The sequence below is a fragment of the Dipodomys spectabilis genome, unplaced genomic scaffold (assembly GCF_019054845.1).
Source record: "Dipodomys spectabilis isolate Male_0828 unplaced genomic scaffold, ASM1905484v1 ptg000141l, whole genome shotgun sequence".
Lineage (NCBI taxonomy): Eukaryota > Metazoa > Chordata > Mammalia > Rodentia > Heteromyidae > Dipodomys > Dipodomys spectabilis.
Genome location: NW_024870818.1, coordinates 11211674 through 11231858, shown reverse-complemented (window position 1 = coordinate 11231858; position 20185 = coordinate 11211674). Strand labels below are relative to the sequence as shown.

Below are 20185 nucleotides of genomic sequence, written 5' to 3'. Positions count from 1 at the left end.
AATGTACTCACCAGCCAGCGCCCATTATTTGAAGGATGATAAAAAGATGTGATGCTGTTAAACAAACCAGCTAAGTGTTTTTGCACTAGCTTACTTGGTCCACCCTGTCCAAACAACAGAAAAATATGAGTGCCCACAACATACTGCAAAAATAAAGCTATTAACAGGCCAACTCTATAAATCAATCTCTAATGTATTTCCTCTTCATCCTGCTGACAAAAAACAATTCTACCTCTAAATAAGAGTCAAAAGCAATTCTCCAATGAATTTCACGAAAATCAATTTAAAACATTCTATTAAAAAGAGCAACTTACTTAAAACAGAATTATAAAACAAAGTACCTTCCAACTTCAGAAAGTAATATATATTAAACCATTCTGAAGCCAAATAATATGGATATTAAAGTTTAACATTACCAGCATACTAAAATAAACAAAAGTGGTAATAAATGCATAGGAAACATTCCTTACATCATTCAAGTGACTTTCTCAGTGTATGAAATGAGGGAAAATGTACATAAAGACATTCAGATATGTTTTCATTACTTCTAGATGTTTAAAATGATCGTATTTGGCCACATCTGGATTCAAAATGTTTCTCTATTCTGTATACTAAAATAAGTCCTTCTTTAAAAAAAAAAGTTTCGCTGGGTGACAGTGACTCATTCCTGTAATCCTAGCTATTTAGGAGGCTGAGATCTAAGGATTATGGTTCAAAGCCAGCCAGGGCAGGAAAAGCCATGAGACTCTTATCTCCAATAAACCACTCAGAAAACCAGAAGTGGTGCTGTCAATTGGTAGAGCACTAGCCTTGAGCTGAAGAGCCTGGGACAGCACCCAGACTCAGAGTTCAAACCCCAGGTACGACAAAAATTTCTTTGGCCTGGAGGTATGGCTCAGTGGTACAACACTGGCCTGGCATACACAAGGCTCTGGGTTCTGTCTCCAGTACTGCCCACCCACCCCACCCCCCACCCCCCAAAAAAATCAACCAACAAAAAAACCCAGTTTCTGAAAAGATACAGTAACCAGATTTCGTTTGGTTTTTAAATTATTATTAGTTATACAAAGAAGTTAGAATTGTATAAGCCAAGTCACCCAATGCATCTTGATCAATGTTACTCCTTCCATCATTCTCCCACTGGACACTAAGTTCTAATTCTATCTTTGTTTGATTCTTAGACTATAAAGATCTCCGTTCAAAGCCAGCCCTGGCAGAAAAGGCTATGAGACTCTCATCTCCAATAACCACTCAGAAAACCAGAAGTGGTAGAGTACTAGCCTTGAGCTGAAGAGCTGAGGGACAGTGCCCAGGCCAGAGTTCAAGCCCCACGACTGACCAAAAAGAAAAATGAAAAGAAAAAAAAAATCCAAGATTCAAGTGACAACTAACCTGGACTTGAATTTTTGTAGTTAAGACAAAAATAGAAGTTAATTACATAAAACAAACATAATTTATTACAAACCATCATGGCAGTAATCCATATTACAGCATGTCCTATATCATAAGCATTTGTTAAAAATCTTGGGACTAACACTTGACTGCTTCCCACTGGTAGGTTCAGGCTTCTTAGAATTCTTGTAAATATCTGTGAGAAGGAAAAAAAAAAAAAAGGTAAAGAAAAAAATTGACTTATCAAAATCCTTAAAATAACCTAGGTGTTTTATATTAGTTATTGACTATATTCTCATTTTATCATGGGTGTCCTGATATAAACACAGACATCGGGCTGGGAAGGTGGCTCAGTGGTAGAGCGCTTGCTAAACAATTTTCCTATGTTGCAATTCTATGTCCAACAGCATAAACCCAGTATCTTCCAACAGATTGCTTTCTCTCTTAAAATTTTTCATATTGAGGGGCTGGGAAGGTGGCTCAGTGGTAGAGAACTTGCCTTGGATGCCTGAGGTCCTGGGTTCGATTCCTCAGCACCACATAAACAAAAAGAAAAAAGCCGGAAGTGGCGCTGTGGCTCAAGTGGTAGAGTGCTAGCCTTGAGCTGAAGAGCTGAGGGACAGCGCCCAGGCCCAGAGTTCAGGCCCCACGACCGGACCAAAAAAAAAAAAAAAAAAAAATTCATGTTGACTTTATTTTATCCCTAAGTATTTGTATTTTAAGCAATCACTTAATAGTTGTGTTTTAAGATGATTAATTTTGTATTTTAAATCTATCATTACTGACAGGGACCCAAATGTGAAAAAAAAGAAGTTATTTTTCCTCCCAATCAGAAGCCAACAAGAAAGGAAGATAGCACAACAAACACAACCAGAGCCTTTCGACTGAGTCCCAGCCCTGCTCTAATGTCTGTGTGTGCGCCTATTAAAGCTCCGTAAGTGATTCCACAGCAGGTGAAATAATACCAAAGATGCAGTGTTAAATAACACTGCACCTAGAGATGGTTCTAAGAAAATGAATACTGACATCTAGAAAGTGGGCAGCACTATAGAGTAGCAATCAAATATACTAAAAAAAAATTGGAAGGTATTAATGTATGATACCTTTAGTAATATACTTGGTACTTCTAGATTTCCCAATAGGAAACATAGTTTATAGCCTTCATGGGTAAGACACAATTCATGTACTTCTGGTACCCAAGTTCACTTCTGAAAAATAACTGACTCATCTTCAGTTTCTACTAATACCCCAAAAAATCTTAAGTGGCACTTGGCATTAGAATAAAAAGAAGCAAAAAACTACCAAAAACAATTATCATCTACAACAAAACTGATGTTAGCATTATTGTATATATGTTCAAATAATCATAATTACCTTTGGTACATATGGGTCCCAATCAATGTACCCTATATTATCTGTAGCCAACCGAGCAAATAGATTTACTAGTTGCTGAAAATAAACAAAAAAAGAAAGATAAGTAAACAGTTTTTAAATGTTAAAGTCACACTTTCCTTGTTTAGGTATTCTGAGGCAAGCTCTCCTTGTATAGTCGAGGCTAACTTCGAACCATATACACATGAATGGCCTCAAACTGCCTCATCCACCCAAGTGCTAGGATTATAGATGTACACTACCAAATCTACTTCCTCACTTGTTAATTTCAGAAATCATTAGCACAACTTACATAGTTATGACTTAGAATTTAAAAGCTCCAATTTTAAGGTCTGATTCATTACCCAATTAAAATCAATTGCAATTGAAATACTTTCAGAAAGAAAAATAACAAAGCATCATCCATAATGCAAACAAATGTAAATTTTAGTCTAATAAGTATGTTTTAAAAATCCACTATTTGAGAGACCAGGCACTGGTATTTCACACCTAAAATCCTAGCTGCTTAGGAGGCTTAGATCTGAAGACTGCAGTACGAAGCCAGCCAGGGAAAAACAGTCTATGAAACTCTTATTTCTAATTATCCACCAAAAGGCCAAAAATGGAGCTGTGGCTCAAGTGGCAGAGTGCTAGCCTTGATCAAAAGGAGCTCAGGGACAGTGCCCAGGCCCTGAGTTCAAGCCCCAGGACTACCAAAGAAAAAAAGAGTACAGTTAGGCCCTGGTGAAACCACCTCTAATTCTAACACTCAGGAGGCTCAGGCCAAGAGACTAATATCAAAGAACCAGCAAAAAATAAGACCAGAGACAATAAACAAATAAATAAATGAAACCAATTGCAATTAGGAAACTAATAGAATGGTTTGATCTGGTAGGAGTACATTGTGTACGCATGTATAGACACGTCACAGTGAAACCCCCTTGAACAACTAATGTATACTTAAAAAAAAAAAGTAAGCCTATATTCCTAGTTACTCAGAAGGCTGAGATCTGAGGATTGTGGTTCAAAGGGCAGGGGGGCAGGAAAGTCTGTGAGACTCTTATAAACCACTCGAAAACTTGAAGTGGCCCTGTGGCTCAAGTGGTAGAGTGAGGGCCTTGAGCTGAAGAGCTGAGGGACAGCGCCCATGCCCAGAGTTCAAGCCCCACGACCGACCAAAACAAAAAAAAAGTTTAGGATGAACAAAATGGGATACTTACCCCCTCCCACTGTGGGAGATTTTGCACTGAAACCCAAAGGCCAATTAATTCATCAAACCAAAGTCTGAAGAAGAAAAATGTTGTTATGAATAGCAATTGATTACAGTGATTCAAAGCCACGTATCCTTTGTATTTTTAATATCTATTATTCTTACTGATCTCTACACAACCTAGAAAAAATAATGCTGCAAGTTACAAACTTAATGGCACAAAAGAGTATTTCTTCCTTGAATGCTAATTTTTTTCCAATTTATTTATGCTACAAAATGTGGTTTCATCTATTAAATTTCTGCTATGTCACATTAATGTCAATAATTAACAACCATTTACAACTAGCCTCTTTCTACTTCCTGACTTTCCTTTTACCTTTAATGTTTCCCTGTAACTACTTGTTCATTCTCCCTTTCTCTCTCACCATATTCCTTAAAACTCTTGTTCTTTTTATTTTGGATTTTTAAATTATATTTTTATTATCTTTAAGTAGTTGGACCATTCAACAAGTCAGTTTGTAGGTACAATGTGTATCGATTGACTTAACCCCTTGCATCATCCTCTCTGATCCCTCCCAAAACTCATTTTCATTTGGCTAGTTAAACAAGCATTTTCCTCTTTTGATTTACAATTTTACATTTCAAATATAATAAACATAATGGATGGGTCTGCAAGATTTATTTTAAGCTTCTTTTACAAGATTATAAGTGCAGCTAGCACTGGTAATCCTAGCTACTTAAAAAGTTGAGATCTGAATATCATGGTTCAAAGATAGCCCAAGAAGGAAAGTCCTGTGAGAGACTCTTAGCTCCAAATAATTACCAGAAGTCTGGAAGTGGAACTGTGGCTCAAATGGTAGAGCCCTAGCCTTGAGCAAAAGAGTTCAAGGTCAGAGCCCACACCCTGAGTTCAAGCCTCATAACTGACCAAAAAAAAAAAGTGTGAGTAAAACTGTTACCCTATTTTAGAATTTGCCAAATATGTATATACTTACTTAAAACCTTTATGATGAAGCTCTGGAGGAAGGGAGGTAGGAAGAAATATTTCAAAATAAGTGATGGCCTTTTGCATTGTCACATCAAAAGGGCACATTAAAGGTCGCCATTCTTCTAGCATTTCTGCTGTTGCATCTGCTGGAAAATATCTAATAAAAAAGAAGATTTTCAAGTATCAGATTATTACATTAAAAATTCCATAACATCAACTGGTATCTGACTAACAAAAAAGGGTTAAGAAAAAGTTAAGGACTCATACTATAGTGCTTCGCCTAGCATGTATGAAGCCCTGGGTTCATTCCCTAGTACTGAAAAAGAAAAAAGGGGTACGGAGGGAAAAGAAACAGACTTTAATTAGGTAGATCACACACTACAAATGGCTGAATGGGCCTACAATAAATATATTTATAAACATAAAATACTCAAATATACTTAGCATGGAAGTAAAGTCTTATCTAACAATTTCAAAAATGTTATGACGTTGATAATGATCAACTCAAAACAAAGTCACTTAATACTACATAAATTGACATGTTGAGCTGAAACCCCTTTGTATGCTTAAATAACTTAAAAAAAATTTGAACCAAATGCCAGTGGTTCACACCTATAACTTAGGAGGCTGAGATTTAAAGATAAGCCAGGGGAAGCTTCCTTAGTATTTAAGAACCAGTAAGTTCCTCATGAGACCCTTAGCTCCAAATGACCACCAAAAAATCCAGAAGTAGACCTGTAGCTCAAGTGGTTGAGTACCAGCCTTGAGTGAAAACGCAAAAGGAAAAAAGACACACACACACACACACACACACACACACACACACACACACACACACACATTTTAAAGAGATTTAAAATAGCTAGGTGCCTGTGGCTCACGCCTGTAATCCTAGCTCCTCAGGAGGCTGAGATCTGAGGATCGTGGTTCAAAGCCAGCCCCGGCAGGAAAGTCTGTGAGACTCTTATCTTCAATAAACTGCTCAGAAAACCAGGAAGCGGCACTGTGGCTCAAGTGATAGAGTGCTCCCCTTGAACTGAAGAGCTGAGGTACCAGCGCCCAGGCCCAGAGTTAAGTCCCATGACAGACCAAAAAAAAAGGCAATTTAAAATTAAGAGTAATAATATCCAAGAAACTTAGCTAGAAAACCCCTTTAAATGTACTTAAATTTTTGACATATAAAATGTACCATTAATCCTACTAGTAATTTAAATCATCACTTCTTAATGTGAAAAATAAAATTATTATTATTATATTTTTTTTTTGGCCAGTTTTGGGGCTTGACTCAGGGCCTGGGTACTATCCCTCAGCTTCTTTTGCTCAAGGCTGACACTCTACCACTTGATCCACAGCAGTTCTTCTGGCTTTTTCTGTTTATATAGTACTGAGGAATTGAATCCAGGGCTTCATGCATGCTAGGCAAGCACTCTATCACTAAGCCACATTCCCAGCCCTAAAATTACATTTTTAATAATATTTTCATGGAGCTCACGAGACATTACATGTCAGGTGCTTGTTTAAAACGTTAGCTATAAAACTATGTTCCACCTTTTTAAAAAATCCTAATTTTTCTGAGTCAATTGCTAGACTAATAATCCAAAATAAAAGTCTGAGAGTTCCTTGGTAATAAGCTTGCAATGAGAAAGCCAAATGGATAAAAAAAAAACTGCCTACCACTAAACACTGGAGGTGACCTGTGACTCAGGCTAGGTCTTAAGCCTCTTATGAGGGTCTTATATCCTAAAAATAAATTTGCCCAGTACTGAGTAATATGTGGGTCAATAATAAATAACTTATTAAATAAGCCGGGCGCTGGTGGCTCACGCCTGTAATCCTAGCTACTCAGGAGGCTGAGATCTGAGGATCGCGGTTCAAAGCCAGCCCGGGCAGGAGAGACCGTGAGACTCCTATCTCCAATAAACCACCAGAAAACCGGAAGTGGCACTGTAGCTCAAGTGGTAGAGCGCTCGCCTTGAGCTGAAGAGCTGAGGGACAGCGCCCAGGCCCAGAGTTCAAGCCCCACGACCGACAAAAAAAAAAAAAACTTATTAAATAACTAAATAAATAAAACACAGGGCTTCCCATTCAAAAGAATTTACTGCATTGTTGAAAGAAAAATCTCAGAATAGCCTAATAACAAAAATAAAAAATAATTCAAATATATAAAAATGAACTTTAATATAAAATTATACCTTTATTCACCTTTAATGATTAGAATATGGAATATTTCAAGTTAAGTATTCTGCCAAGGGAGAACATAGTAAAAAACTTATAGACCACTTTTTTGTTATTACTTATTTTATTACAATATTGAGAATGCTTGTTTTAGAATATATCTCTTATCGGAATAATAATACTCTAAGAAACTTTTTCAGAAAATGACACTATGTAAATTATGGTATTCTTACTGTTTAATAAGTGATTTAATTTTTCTAAATTAAAAAATGAAACATAAAAATTTTAGTTCAAGAGCTAGAAAAGATATGTTGTGTTCAATGACTATTATCAGGATGTCAAAAACTACTTATACCTTTAATTTCCTCTTCAAAGCATACTAAAGATGGGGGAAGGCCCATAGAAATAACAACAGGCTTTATAAAGTGAGATATACTACTTACGGTCGGCAGCTTTTCACGAGTGTTTTGAGAACATTTTCTACAGAACTGGAGGGGAAAAAGCCATTCAATTAATTAGACTGAGGAATTTTATGTACATATCTAATTGTATTAAATGATATATATATGATATGTGCTCATACATTTAATTATTGCATGTTTACATGTCACAACTAATCCTCCTTTCATGTAACAGAACTTTAAGTAATAACTACCTAGTCACCTCAATGTATTTTTTTTCTCTGCTCTCAATATATTCATTCTCTGCTATGAACAAGAGAGAAGAAAACATAATGGAAAGAGGACAAGTCATTTTTAATCTTTATAAAGTAGGCGGTAATGACCATACTTTAATTAAGTATGTTTGGTGGCTAAAAATTTGAAATCATAATTTTTATTATAGTCATTTTACAACATCAAAATATAAACAAAAGACATAACAAAATCTGGTGTGCTTCTATTAGCAAATTCCAGACATCAATTTTCATAATCAATTAATGAGAGTTCAATGGCCCTTCAAGGCACCAACTGCTTACAATAATCAAAAAGAGCAACCATCTCTTTGACCAGCTACTTACAAAGTCTGTGAAACACATATTCCAACATGTTGGTGCTTCAAGTGAATAAAAGAAACCAACACACAAATATACATATAAATTTTAATAAAAAGGCCATGGATACTTGCTTAAATTCATGACCAAAAAGGAATATTAAAAATATTAACTACAGGGGCTGGAATGTGGCTTAGTGTTAAGAATGCTTGCTTAGAGGCTAGGAAGGTGGCTCAGTGGTAGAGCACTTGCCTTGCATGCATGAGGCCCTCGGTTCGATTCCTCAGCACCACATAAGCAAAAAGAAAAAAGCTGGAAGTGGCACTGTGGCTCAAGTGGTAGAGCGCTAGCCTTGAGCTGAAGAGCTGAGGGACAGCGCCCAGGCCCAGAGTTCAGGCCCCACGACCGGACCCCAAAAAAAAAAAAAAAAGAATGCTTGCTTAGTATGCATGAAGCCCTGGTTCTATTCTCAGTAGCATATAAATAAAAAAGTAATAATAAAATTATATTTAAAAATAGTATTAATTATAGTATAATCAAAGTAAGTCAAATACAAACAATATGAAGGGGCATGAAGTAATTTTGAAATAAATGTGTTTGTATAGGTAAAAATAAAGCCCTAAGTCTCACAAAAGGGAGGAATAACTTTTAGACAATACTTCCACCAAACACTTTATCATTAAACATCTTGAAATTCTTAAGTACAGAGGCCTACCCAATTCTCTAAAAGCTAAAGAACTAACTACACTGTGAAGGAATTCCAAGGGATAACATAAAGCAAACTTAGCACAAGCAACTAGTATACTATACAACCAAAAATAAAATAAATAAAAATAACCCACAAAAAACCCTATATCTCATTATTTATCTATTTCATTTAAAAATTACTCAGAAAAAAAATGGAGAGGAAATCAGGTACTAATTCCTTAGGAGACTTCTAAATAAATAAATAAGGACCACGGGGCCTTGCTAATCTATTTTCCCTCATCAAAAAGAAAAAAAGAAAAAAAATAACAAGTTTGCCTGGTAAAAGAAATGAACAAACTTCTCTGAAACTACATTTAAATCTTATTGGAAATCCATGGCTGTTATTTTTCCTTTAGATATAATCAAAATGCTTATGAAAAGGCTATCTGTTCAATACACTCATACCCATCTATATTTACTTACTTACAATACTCAATAAGTAGTTTTTTTCAAGGCAAGAAACAGCACATATCTTGGATCTTCTTTCAGTTTCAATTGAAGAACCATTTATTAAGTTGCAAAATGCAAAGACAAGGTTTAAAGAACTACTGGTCTGTAACTAAGATCAATTTAAATGAATTTGTTCTTTCCAGTTCTGAAGATTGAGGCCAGGGCCCTGGACATGCTAGAAAAGCACTCTATTACTTGAGCTACAGCCCTGGACCTTTTATTGTTTTGTTTAATTTTTTTTTTTTTAGCCAATCCTGGAGCTTGAATTCAGGGCCTGAGCATTGTCCCTGCGCTTCTTTTTTGCTCAAGGCTAGCCCTCTACCACTTGAGCCACAGTGATACTTCTGGCTTTTTCTGTTTATGTGGTACTGAGGAATCAAACCCAGGGCTTCATGCATGCTAGGCAAGCACTCCACCACTAAGCCACATTCCCAGCCTGTTTTGTTTACTTTAAAAACAGGTTTCACTGCAATCTTTGCAAAGGATTAATGACCTAGAATTCACACCTGTCCTGCTTCCGCCTCCTGATTAGCTAGGATTACAGACATGTGCTACCATGTCCAGCTTTAAAAGGTAATTCTAAATGGTAAACTATTTTTCCCAGGAAATTTCAATGCTAAATTTTACTCCTTCTTTACTATTTGTTTGACAGATGATGTTACACTGAAAACCTGCTGCTTCGACTTAGTAACTTCCCTAAACCAAGAAATTTCCAGATAAATGCTGAAAATGATTGTAGAAATCCTTTAAAAGCTAAACAACTACATGTTTTCTCTAGTTCCCTTCATTCTTTAAGAGGCATAGGATGTTAATTATAACACCTGTTGGAGTCACTTCACTTATTATAAGGACTAAAGTTTGTGGGAATGTGATTTAGTTCATTTAAATAAAAGTCAATTTCAACCCCTTCTTACACATAAGGCTTGTACCATTGGGTTTATGCTCTTTATCCAGAAAAGGGTACAATCTCTCTAACCTGTGATATCTGTATAGTGACCTTTTGTGATTCTTGTAATCTCTCAAGATGAAGGGAACAATGTTTCTGTTTAAAAATAAAATAAAAGGTTAAGGCTAGATGGTACTAGACTGTATTTCACTAATTTTCAGAGGGAGCGAATTACCAGTATACACTTTCCAAATGTTGGAAATTTACAATAGTAAAGTGATAACAATTCAAAAGTATTCCTTTTTTCTTTAAGTGAAAGGGATATACATAGTGACTAAGTCTTGGATGGGTTTTCTTACACTTCATTTCCTCTTAAAAATGGTATGTTAAAGTTGAAACAGAAAGCCATAGACGACCATATAATGGTGCAATTTCCACTTAAAGAGTCAGTTTAAATTTGAATACTAATTCTGCAATTTCCTCAATGCAATATTATAGCTTAGTTTTGTCATCCATGAACAATAATACCTACCTCATCAAGTTGTTACAAAGATTAAATAAGATGTTACATTAGAAGCCTTTAGGCAGCCCAGTATTAAACATAATGAGTGTCTATTATTATTAATAAACTATTGATACATATTTAACCAAAACAAATTTTATTCTGAATGTTAAGAGTTAAAATTTTTTGTGCTCATTTTGCTTTTACATTGATTCTATTGCCTCAAACTGAATGGGAAGTTCCTCTTCAACTGCCACCTCATTATTAAGGACAGAAAGAGTTCTTGTCCTAATTCTGTTGTTTAGAATGAGTTTTTTGTTTTATGTTTTTTTTGTCAGTCGTGGGGCCTGAACTCTGTCCCTCAGCAATTCAGCTCAAGGCTGGCGCTCTACCACTTGAGCCACAGTGCCACTTCTGATTTCTTCTGCTTATATGGTGCTAAGGAATCAAACCCAGGGCCTCATGCATGCAAGGCAAGCACTCTACCACTGAGCCACCTTCCCAGACCCTAGAATGAGTTTTTGTTCCAGTTTTTACCAATGAGTCTGTATCTGTGTGAATTTAGCTCTCTGGACCTCAATTTCCTTACAATGACATTCCTTATATAGACATTAATACATGACAAATGTGTTGAAAAGATCTAGGAAGGAAAAAATCTAGGAAAGTCAATGGCCTCCAGTGACTGACAGTGAACTTACACAAATTTGGAGGTTTATACCTTTCATCCTAGTTTCATATAGCTATGAGGAAAATATTCACTTCTAAATCCCAGACATATACAGTAAGTGATAGTCAAGACTGCTCACTACCATGTACTTACAACTACACCTGTAAATCTGATTTTTAAATTGATCATTTTTTTCATAGAGGGAAAACTGTAACAGTAGCACATTTTAAAAATTACCTTAAATCTTCATAATTTAATGTAAATGCTTAGCTACCATTTTTTCCTGAAACTTATGCCAAACACTTTATGGAAAAATCAGGATTCTTTTCTCTGAATCTCAACAAATACACTCTACGTTTATCAAATATTCTCCAACTATTACCTATTTTTTGAAACCTGTAATAATTCAGTTAAATGAGCAGTCATTTTTATAGTCATTTGACTCAAAATTAAGGTTACGATCATTTTATAATAAAGTACAACATCTCCATTACTGATGTACATGAACACTGTTCCATTTCTGGCTTTTGGTTGGTTAACTGGAGGTAAGAGTCTTATTGACTTTTCTGTCTGGGCTTCAAACTGCAAATCCTCAGATCTCAGTCTCCTGAGATTACAGGCAGGAGCGACCAGTCAACTTGTGGTAAGGGAAAAAGGGAAATTCTACTCCCAGCAAGGAAATCCTCACTGAAGTTTCAGTAAGCCACAATACTAATGGTATCCTAATGATAGGTAGCCAGTCCATTCTCTATTGGGAAATGGCATGTGTTCTTGTGCTGGTCAATCTGTACCTGAAATATTTCTCCATATTGTAAGTGCTCAATTACAGTACCATTAAAGGCAAATTTCTTCTTAACACCTTTATCCGTTCCTCTTCTTTTTTTCTTTTTACCATAATTATCAGTGGTCCCTTGGAAAGTAGTAAGGGGTCTTCCTGTTATTTCTCTGTTGAAATACTTATATGGATATAACCCTCTGGGCCAGAAGGAAGCAGGTCATTGTCCTTACTTGCATAAGCAAAGAGGTCAAAAGAATGAAATTTTTGAATAGTAGACAAATCATTCCTTTTCCTTGCAGAATCAACCTATGGAAGGAGGCTAAGGGATGGTGGGGTTTGAAGTGCCTGGAAGCAGCTGGGTCCTCACTGTGCTTAGTGACTGGGTCCATGGGACAAAAAGTAATGACTGAGGAGACAGAACTCAACTGATTTTAGTGGTCAAAAGTCAGGTATATTAGATATCCTGCAATTCAGAGAATAGCCCTATATAACAAGTTGGTAAGATTTTCAAATGTCCTACTATAGTTACTCAATTAAAATTCAGAATCTATGGGGCTGGGAAGGTGGCTCAGTGGTAGAGTGCTTGCCTTGCATGCGTGAGGCCCTGGGTTTGATTCCTCAGTACCACATAAAGTTAAAAAAGAAGAAGAAGAAGCCCAAAGTGTCACTGTGGCTCAAGTGGTAGAGCACTATCCTTGAGCTGAAGAGCTGAGGGACAGCTCCTAGGCCCAGAGTTCAGGCCCCATGACCAACAACAACAAAAAAAAATTCAGAATCTAAAACTTAATTGCTTTAAACTATTTTTGCTTAGTATTAAGATGTTGCACTTCTAGTATTATTACTGACATATAAATTGAGAAGACAGCATTGTTTAACCTAGTTAACACTGTTATTTCTGAAAAGAAAAAATTGCTATACTTGATTTGCCCAAACAGTATCCCTGTGTACCAATTACAAGTGAAAACTAGTTTAATGGATATTTAAACAAGAGGTTATTAAATTGGCAATTAGCAGACAAAAGTATTTTATCGTATGAGCTGGGAATGTAGTTTAGTGGTAGAGTGCTTGCCTAGCATGCATGAAGACCTGGGTTCGACTCTTAAGTATCACATAAACAGAAAAGGCTGGAAGTGGTGCTGTGGCTCAAAAGGTAGAGTGTTAGTCTTGAGCAAAACAGCTCAGGAACATTGTTCAGGCCCTGAGTTCAAGCCCCAGGATTGGCAAAAACAAAAAATTTTAAAATATATCATTAAAAAGGCTTCATGTTGGACTGAAGAAGTAGCTTAACTGATAAAGTACTTGCCTATCATGCATAAGGTCCTGGGTTCAATCCTTATTACCACTTCTTACTCCCACCCCCTTACTCAAGGTTTTTATTATCACCCTTTTATGGTTACCACAATAAGCAATTTGTAATGGAAATCATAAATGGCTATTATTTATTTTGGCATTAGTTGTTTAGCTCTTTCAATCTTACTGATACACTCCCCAGAAATCCACAGTACAAATTCTTTATGGCTTTCACACATTATTTATATTTCTTATTCATCCTTTGCCTCTATTGATTTTACATGTAGTAAGTCTGGGCTGGTTTTCCTAGTCCTATACTTTTTATTTTGTTTGTGTTTCTTTTTTTAACTGTTTTTTGTTTGTTTGGTCTTTTCTTTTTTGGTACTGGGGAATGAACCCAGGATATTGCACTTGTTAGGAAAGTGCTTTGCTACTGAGCTACCTCCCAACCCTATACTTTTTATTTTAATATTCACCTACAATGCTAAATTCTTATTTTCTAATATTTCAGATACAAAATACTTCTGTTTTTACAGCTAAGAGATTCACGTTAGATACAACATTTTTTTAGTGTAATGATATGTTTCAAATTTATTATTTTATAATAAAATACTATTATTTCTCTTTTAAAAGTAAGGGGTTTTTTGGGGGGGTGGGGGGAGGTACTAAAGTTTGAACTCAGACTTATTCAGTTGTTGCTCTTTCCCCTGAAGCTTTACACATCTAGCCCTGTTAATTGCTGGTTATTTTGGAGATAAAGTATACTGAATTTTTCTGCTTGGGCTGGCCTCAAACTGCTATACTCTGAATTTATCCTCCTAAATAACTAGGATTGCAGTGTCCAGCAAGGTAAAGACATTATTGTATTTTGTCACTGAATAGTTGATGAGCACAGATATTATTATTACCACTATTATATGTTAGTGTATCTTTTTGTTTAGTTCATTTGATTGGTTGGTTTTGGTGCTGGGGTTTGAACCTGGGGCCTTATACATGCTAAGCATATACTCCACAATGAGCTAGACCCAACCTGGTTACAGTATTTGTAAATTTCATTTCAGAATAGTTAATTACAAAATACAGAACAGAATCAATTAATTAGAGCTGAGTCGATGATTTAAACCAAAATCTCAAACATGCTAATCATGTTTTCCACTGAGCATTCCAATACAATCATAGTATCTCTTTAAAAGAACAGCCATGGTAAGGCTTTACAAAAGGAAGTTTTTCCCCAAGAGTAAAGACAATGTGTCACTTCAGAAAGAGACATGGTAAGCATCTTATCAAGATTCAGGGCTAGGCTGTCATAAGCAATAACAGAACACTAATAGAAAATTTCCAGGGCAAACAGTGGTATCACTGAAACAGTGGTATCACTGAAAAGTAACAAATATTTATTTATGATCACACAAGATTTTATAAAAGTGGCTGAATTCTGTATAGCTTTTAAAGTAAGAAGGACAATGTTTGGTAGTGAAATAGTAAAAAACAAAAATCTTACTGAAGTTGGACACAGGTGGCTCATGCCTATAATCCTAAGGAAGCTGAGATCTGAGGATTGTTATTCCAAGCCAGCTGGGGCAGGAAAGAAAATCCATGAGGCTCATCTCCAATTAACTACCAAAAAACCAGAACTGATGCTGTGGCTCAAAGTAGTACAGCACTAGCCTTGAGTAAAAAAAGCTTAGGGACAGCACTCAGGCCCTGAGTTCAAGATCCATGACCAACCAAAAAAAAAACAATTAATTTAAAAAAATAGTAACTTGCTGGGTGCTGGTGGCTCACACCTGTAATCCTAGCTACTCAGGAAGCTGAGATCTGAGAATTAAGCTTCAAAGCCAGCTAGGAAGTAAACTCTCTGAGACTCTTATCTCCAATTAACCACCAGAGAACTGGAAGTAGCACTGTGGCTCAAGTGGTAGAGCGGTCTCCTTGAGCTGAAGAACTAAGGGACAGTGCCCAGGTCCAGAGTTCAAGCCCCATGAACAACCAAAAAAAAATAAAAAACAAAAAAAAACCTCATTGAATAGGACACTGAAGAAACTGCCCCCACCACCTTGCATTTACCAACAGCTTTCGCAAGTAGTCAAAATATCAGACCAATTTCCATAAGATAACTGATTTGAACACAGCTCAAAGGTCTCAGGAACCTATGAAATGGTGAGCTGAGTCATATGTTCCTTAAGTTCATATTTAAGGAAGACTCAGTTCAACCCAAGCTACGCTCCTTATGGCAGAAATAACAAAAAGAAATCTTTACAAAATGTTCTCAAATGGTTGGGTTTTCTTAAACATTCATGTATTTATAGCTAAACAATTCAATTTCATGAATTTTACTGTTTTATAACTAAAATGAGTCTGTTTTAAAACATGATACTGACTACACTACTGTACTTGTGACCAATGTCCAAAAAACAATTAGGGGTCAGGATCACCTATAGTTATTTTCATAATGCTTTCCATTTATACCACTTCACTATTTCCTTGTCATTGACATGAATGTCTTTTAAAGTTTACCATTTTCAGCCATTTTCTAAATTTCTATGGAAAAAAATACAGATTGCTGATCTACGTGAATAAAGACTGGGGATTAAGCATAGATTAAATACACTGAACTAGGAAAATTACACAAGTAATGTAGCAATGTCTCTAAGACACATAGAAAAACTACACAAATAAGTCTTTAAAGATTTAATTTAGCCAGGCATTGGTGGCTCATCCCTGTAATCCTAGCTACTCAGGAGGCTGAGATCTGAGGATGGCGGTTCAAAGCCAGCCCAGGCAGAAAAGTCCATGACACTATTATCTCCAATAAACAACTAGAAAACCGGAAGTGGAGCTATGGCTCAAGCGGTAGAGCACTCGCCTTGAGCAGAAGAGCTGAGGGATAGCACCCAAGCCCAGAGGTCAAGCCCCATGACTGTACAAAAAACAAAACAAAAAAAAGATTTCATTTATAAAAGTAAAAGAGAAATTAATACAGGCATATGAAATAGCTCTCTTTGGGGGAAGGGGTAACATTGTCCAAAAAGAAATGTACTCATTACCTGACTTATGTAACTATAACCCCTCTGTAAATCACCTTTATAGTAATAAAAAAAAAAATAGAATTCTTTGGAGCCAGGTGCTGGTAGTTCACGCCTGTAATCCTAGCAACTACGGAAACTGAGATCTGAGGATCGCAGCTCAAAACCAGCCCAGGCAGCAAAGTCTGTGATACTCTTATCTCCAATAAACCACCAGAAAACCAGAACTGGTGCTGTGGCTCAAATGGTAGAGCCCTAGCCTTCAGCTGAAGAGCTGAAGGACAGTGCCCAGGCCCACAGTTCAAGCCCCACAACCAACAAAAAAAAGAGGGGGCAGGGGCCTGGGAAGGTGGCTCAGTGGTAGAGTGCTTGCCTTGCATGCATGAGGCCCTGGGTTCGATTCCTCAGCACCATATAAGCAGAAAAGGCCAGAAGTGGTGCTGTAGCTCAAGTGGTAGAGGGCTAGCCTTGAGCTGAAGAGCTCAGGGAAAGCACCCAGGCCCAAAGTACAGAGTCCATGACCAACCCCACCCCCCAAAAAAAAGAAAGAAAAGAAAAAGCATTCTTTGGGAGATCACATTTGATTTAAGACAGAAAGCTGAGACGAAATCTTCTTCAATACATAGGTATATGAAAAATGACTAGACATTGAGGAAACAACTTTAAAATTGAAAAGAAATTACTAAAACTAAGCCTTAATCATACATTTAGTAAGAGCATTTTTAGGCCAAACTGTAGGGGGTGATGGGAAAGGGGAATAGAACAAATGGAGAAGAAGGTACACAATATGTGTACATTATGCACATATAGGAAAACTTGAGGAAATAGGTAAGAATGGGATAAATGAGAAGTGACACTGATCAATGTGCAACTTGTACATATAAATGGACATGTTAAATTGGAACCCCTTTTATAATACCTAATAAGAACAAAAATTAAAACAAAAACACCTAGCTTACTAAGCTATACACAGAACCCTGTTAACAAAGGAAAATGATACTTAACAATCAAGTCTGAAATCACTATTAAAATAAAAAGGCAGATGACCACAGTGCACTTTATATATTTAAAATTAACACCAAACACTAAAATGAAAGGCACTGAAGAGCCAGGATGTATATGCAAAAAGCCAATAATAATGAGCAAGATATTCATAGTTCTAAACATTACTAGCAAATGGCATAAACCAAGGAACGCACATTTATGTAGTTTGTGCTCCCAAAACAGTCAATCTCTGAAGAAGATACTTCTTTAACCTGTTAGAGTATGTCTTCTGGTATATGGATACTCCTGGGTAATATATAAGGCTCCTTTTCTTGAGATATTTACTTTATTTGAAGAATTAAAGTGCAAAATAAATTATGAAGAATGCCAAATATAGTTTACTCCTGCATCTGATCTTAGTCAAAAGTCCATGAAGAGATAAATGTAGATTGTTTCTAATGACAGAAATTAAAGTTCAGGAAAAAAAAATCTCTTGCTTTGTTTTGTCAGTAGAGTGACACCTGTTACAGACATCTTGGTAGAAAAGTTTTGAAAAGTGTAGCTTTTTAGATAGCTTCAAGAGGGTAATGTACTGTCTTTAAGAGTCTAGTTACATAGAAATGAGCACATTAAAATGTGTCTTCACTTGCTTATTTCAAACATCTCAATATTCTTCCATCATGATCAATCCTCTTAAAGCCCTCTGTCCCCAAAGAAGTACTTTAACAGAAACACTTACTTAGGAAACCAATTTAATCCCAGGTGCTCTGTCTTGGAATATAATATTCTTTCTACCATGTCATAAAGTGGTCTCCAAGGTAACTCCAAATCATCTCTTGAAAGAAGCTCCTTTTTCCTAAATTAAAAAACAAAAAACAAAAAACCTGGAAATGACACAGAGCTCAGGGATAGCCCCCAGGCTGAGTTCAAGCCCCATGACTAACGAAAAACAAAACCTAATTAATGGGGAAGAAGGGGGGGAAAAAAAAAGCCAGACTCACATCTGTAATCCTAGCTACACAGGAGGCTGAGATCTAAGGATTATAGTTATGGTTCAAAACCAGTTCAGGCAGGAAAGTGAGACTTTTTTTTATTTTTTATTTTTTTTTGGGGGGGGGGGGGTGGTTCTGGTCGTGGGGCCTTAACTCTGGGCCTGGGCACTGTCCCTCAGCTCTTCAGCTCAAGGCTAGCGCTCTACCACTTGAGCCACAGCGCCACTTCCGGCTTTTTTCTTTTTGCTTATGTGGTGCTGAGGAATCAAACCCAGGGCCTCAAGCATGCAAGGCAAGCACTCTACCACTGAGCCACCTTCCCAGCCCTGGAAAGTGAGACTCTTATCTCCAACTAACCACCAGAAAACCAGAAGTGGAGCTGTAGCTCAAAGTGGGAGAATGCTAGCCTTAAATGCAAAAGGCTCAGGGACAGCACTTAGGCCCCAAGTTTAAGCCCCATGACTGACAAAAAAAATTTTTTTAATAAAAATAAAGGGGCTGGGGCTGGGAAGGTGGCTCAGTGGTAGAGCGCTTGCCTTGCATGCCTGAGGCCCTGGGTTCGATTCCTCAGCACCACATAAGCAAAAAGAAAAAAGTGCCGGAAGTGGCGCTGTGGCTCAAGTGGTAGAGCACTAGCCTTGAGCTGAAGAGCTAAGGGACAGCGCCCAGGCCCAGAGTTCAGGCTCCACGACCGGATAAACAAAAAAATAATAAGACAAAAAAATAAAATAAAGGGGCTGGGAATGTGGCTTAGGTAGAGTGCTTGCCTAGCATGCAAGAAACTCTGGGTTCGATTCATCAGTACTACATAAACAGAAAAGGTAGGAGGTGGTGCTGTTGTGGCTCAAGTGGCAGATGCTAGCCTTGAGCAAAAAGCAGCTCAGGGACAGTGCCCAGGCCCCTGAATTCAAGCCCCAGGACCAACACAATAAATAAGTAAATAAACAAATAAATGTAGAGAAGACATGTCACCATTATTGTAGATCAATGTCATACTTTTTCTACATTACTTCTAGAGTATGTTTTCAAGATTGTGTTGGCTGCTTTTGGATAAGCAAAAGAATATGACACCTGTCTTCTCAAGGTACTTGATATGGGGGAAATCATTAACATAAACATAACAATGAGGACCAGGTATCTGCAGTTCATGCCTATAATTCTAGCTACTCAGGAAGCTGAGCTTGAGTAGAAAAGTACATGAGATTCTCTTTAATTACCACTAAAAAGTCAGAAGTGGAGCTGGGACTCAAGTGGCAGGGCATTAGTCTTAAGCACAAAAGCTCAGGGACAGTGTCCAGGCCAGGGATCTAAGACCAAGAACTGGCATACAAAAAATAAAATAATCAGACAACATACGGTAAGTTGTGTGCTATAAAAGATAAGTCATCATAAAGGAACTGGCAAACTGTTTTGTTTTGTTGGAAGTACGGGATTTGAACTCAGGGCCTTATACTTTGCTAGCAGGTTCTCTACCACTTTACTCATCATTTCTACCCCTTTCTATTTTACGTACTTTTTTCAGACAGGTTTTCATTTTTTTGCCTAGATCAGCATACATTGTTATTATTTATTTACACTTTTCTTATAGCTGGAGTGACAAAGACGTGTCATCCTACCCATGTTTTTATTGACTTAGAGGAAGTCTCACGAACTTTTTGCTCAAGCTGGCCTCACACCACAATCCTAACTCTTCCTCTTGAGTAGCTAAAATTACAGGCATGAGACACTGTACCTGG

General features: G+C 36.9%; 1 protein-coding gene across 1 annotated transcript in view; it reads right to left on the bottom strand.

The window, feature by feature from the left end:
* Psme4 (proteasome activator subunit 4) overlaps positions 1-20185 on the bottom strand; it is a 102446-nt gene that overhangs the window by 67728 nt on the left and 14533 nt on the right. Inside the window, exons 3-9 of the mRNA XM_042691131.1 lie at positions 18197-18313; positions 7580-7624; positions 4969-5118; positions 3984-4047; positions 2767-2841; positions 1466-1588; positions 12-104 (exon numbers count right to left, since the gene is read on the bottom strand). Coding sequence (XP_042547065.1) covers positions 12-104; positions 1466-1588; positions 2767-2841; positions 3984-4047; positions 4969-5118; positions 7580-7624; positions 18197-18313 — 667 coding nt within the window. The remainder of the gene's footprint in view (positions 1-11; positions 105-1465; positions 1589-2766; positions 2842-3983; positions 4048-4968; positions 5119-7579; positions 7625-18196; positions 18314-20185) is intronic.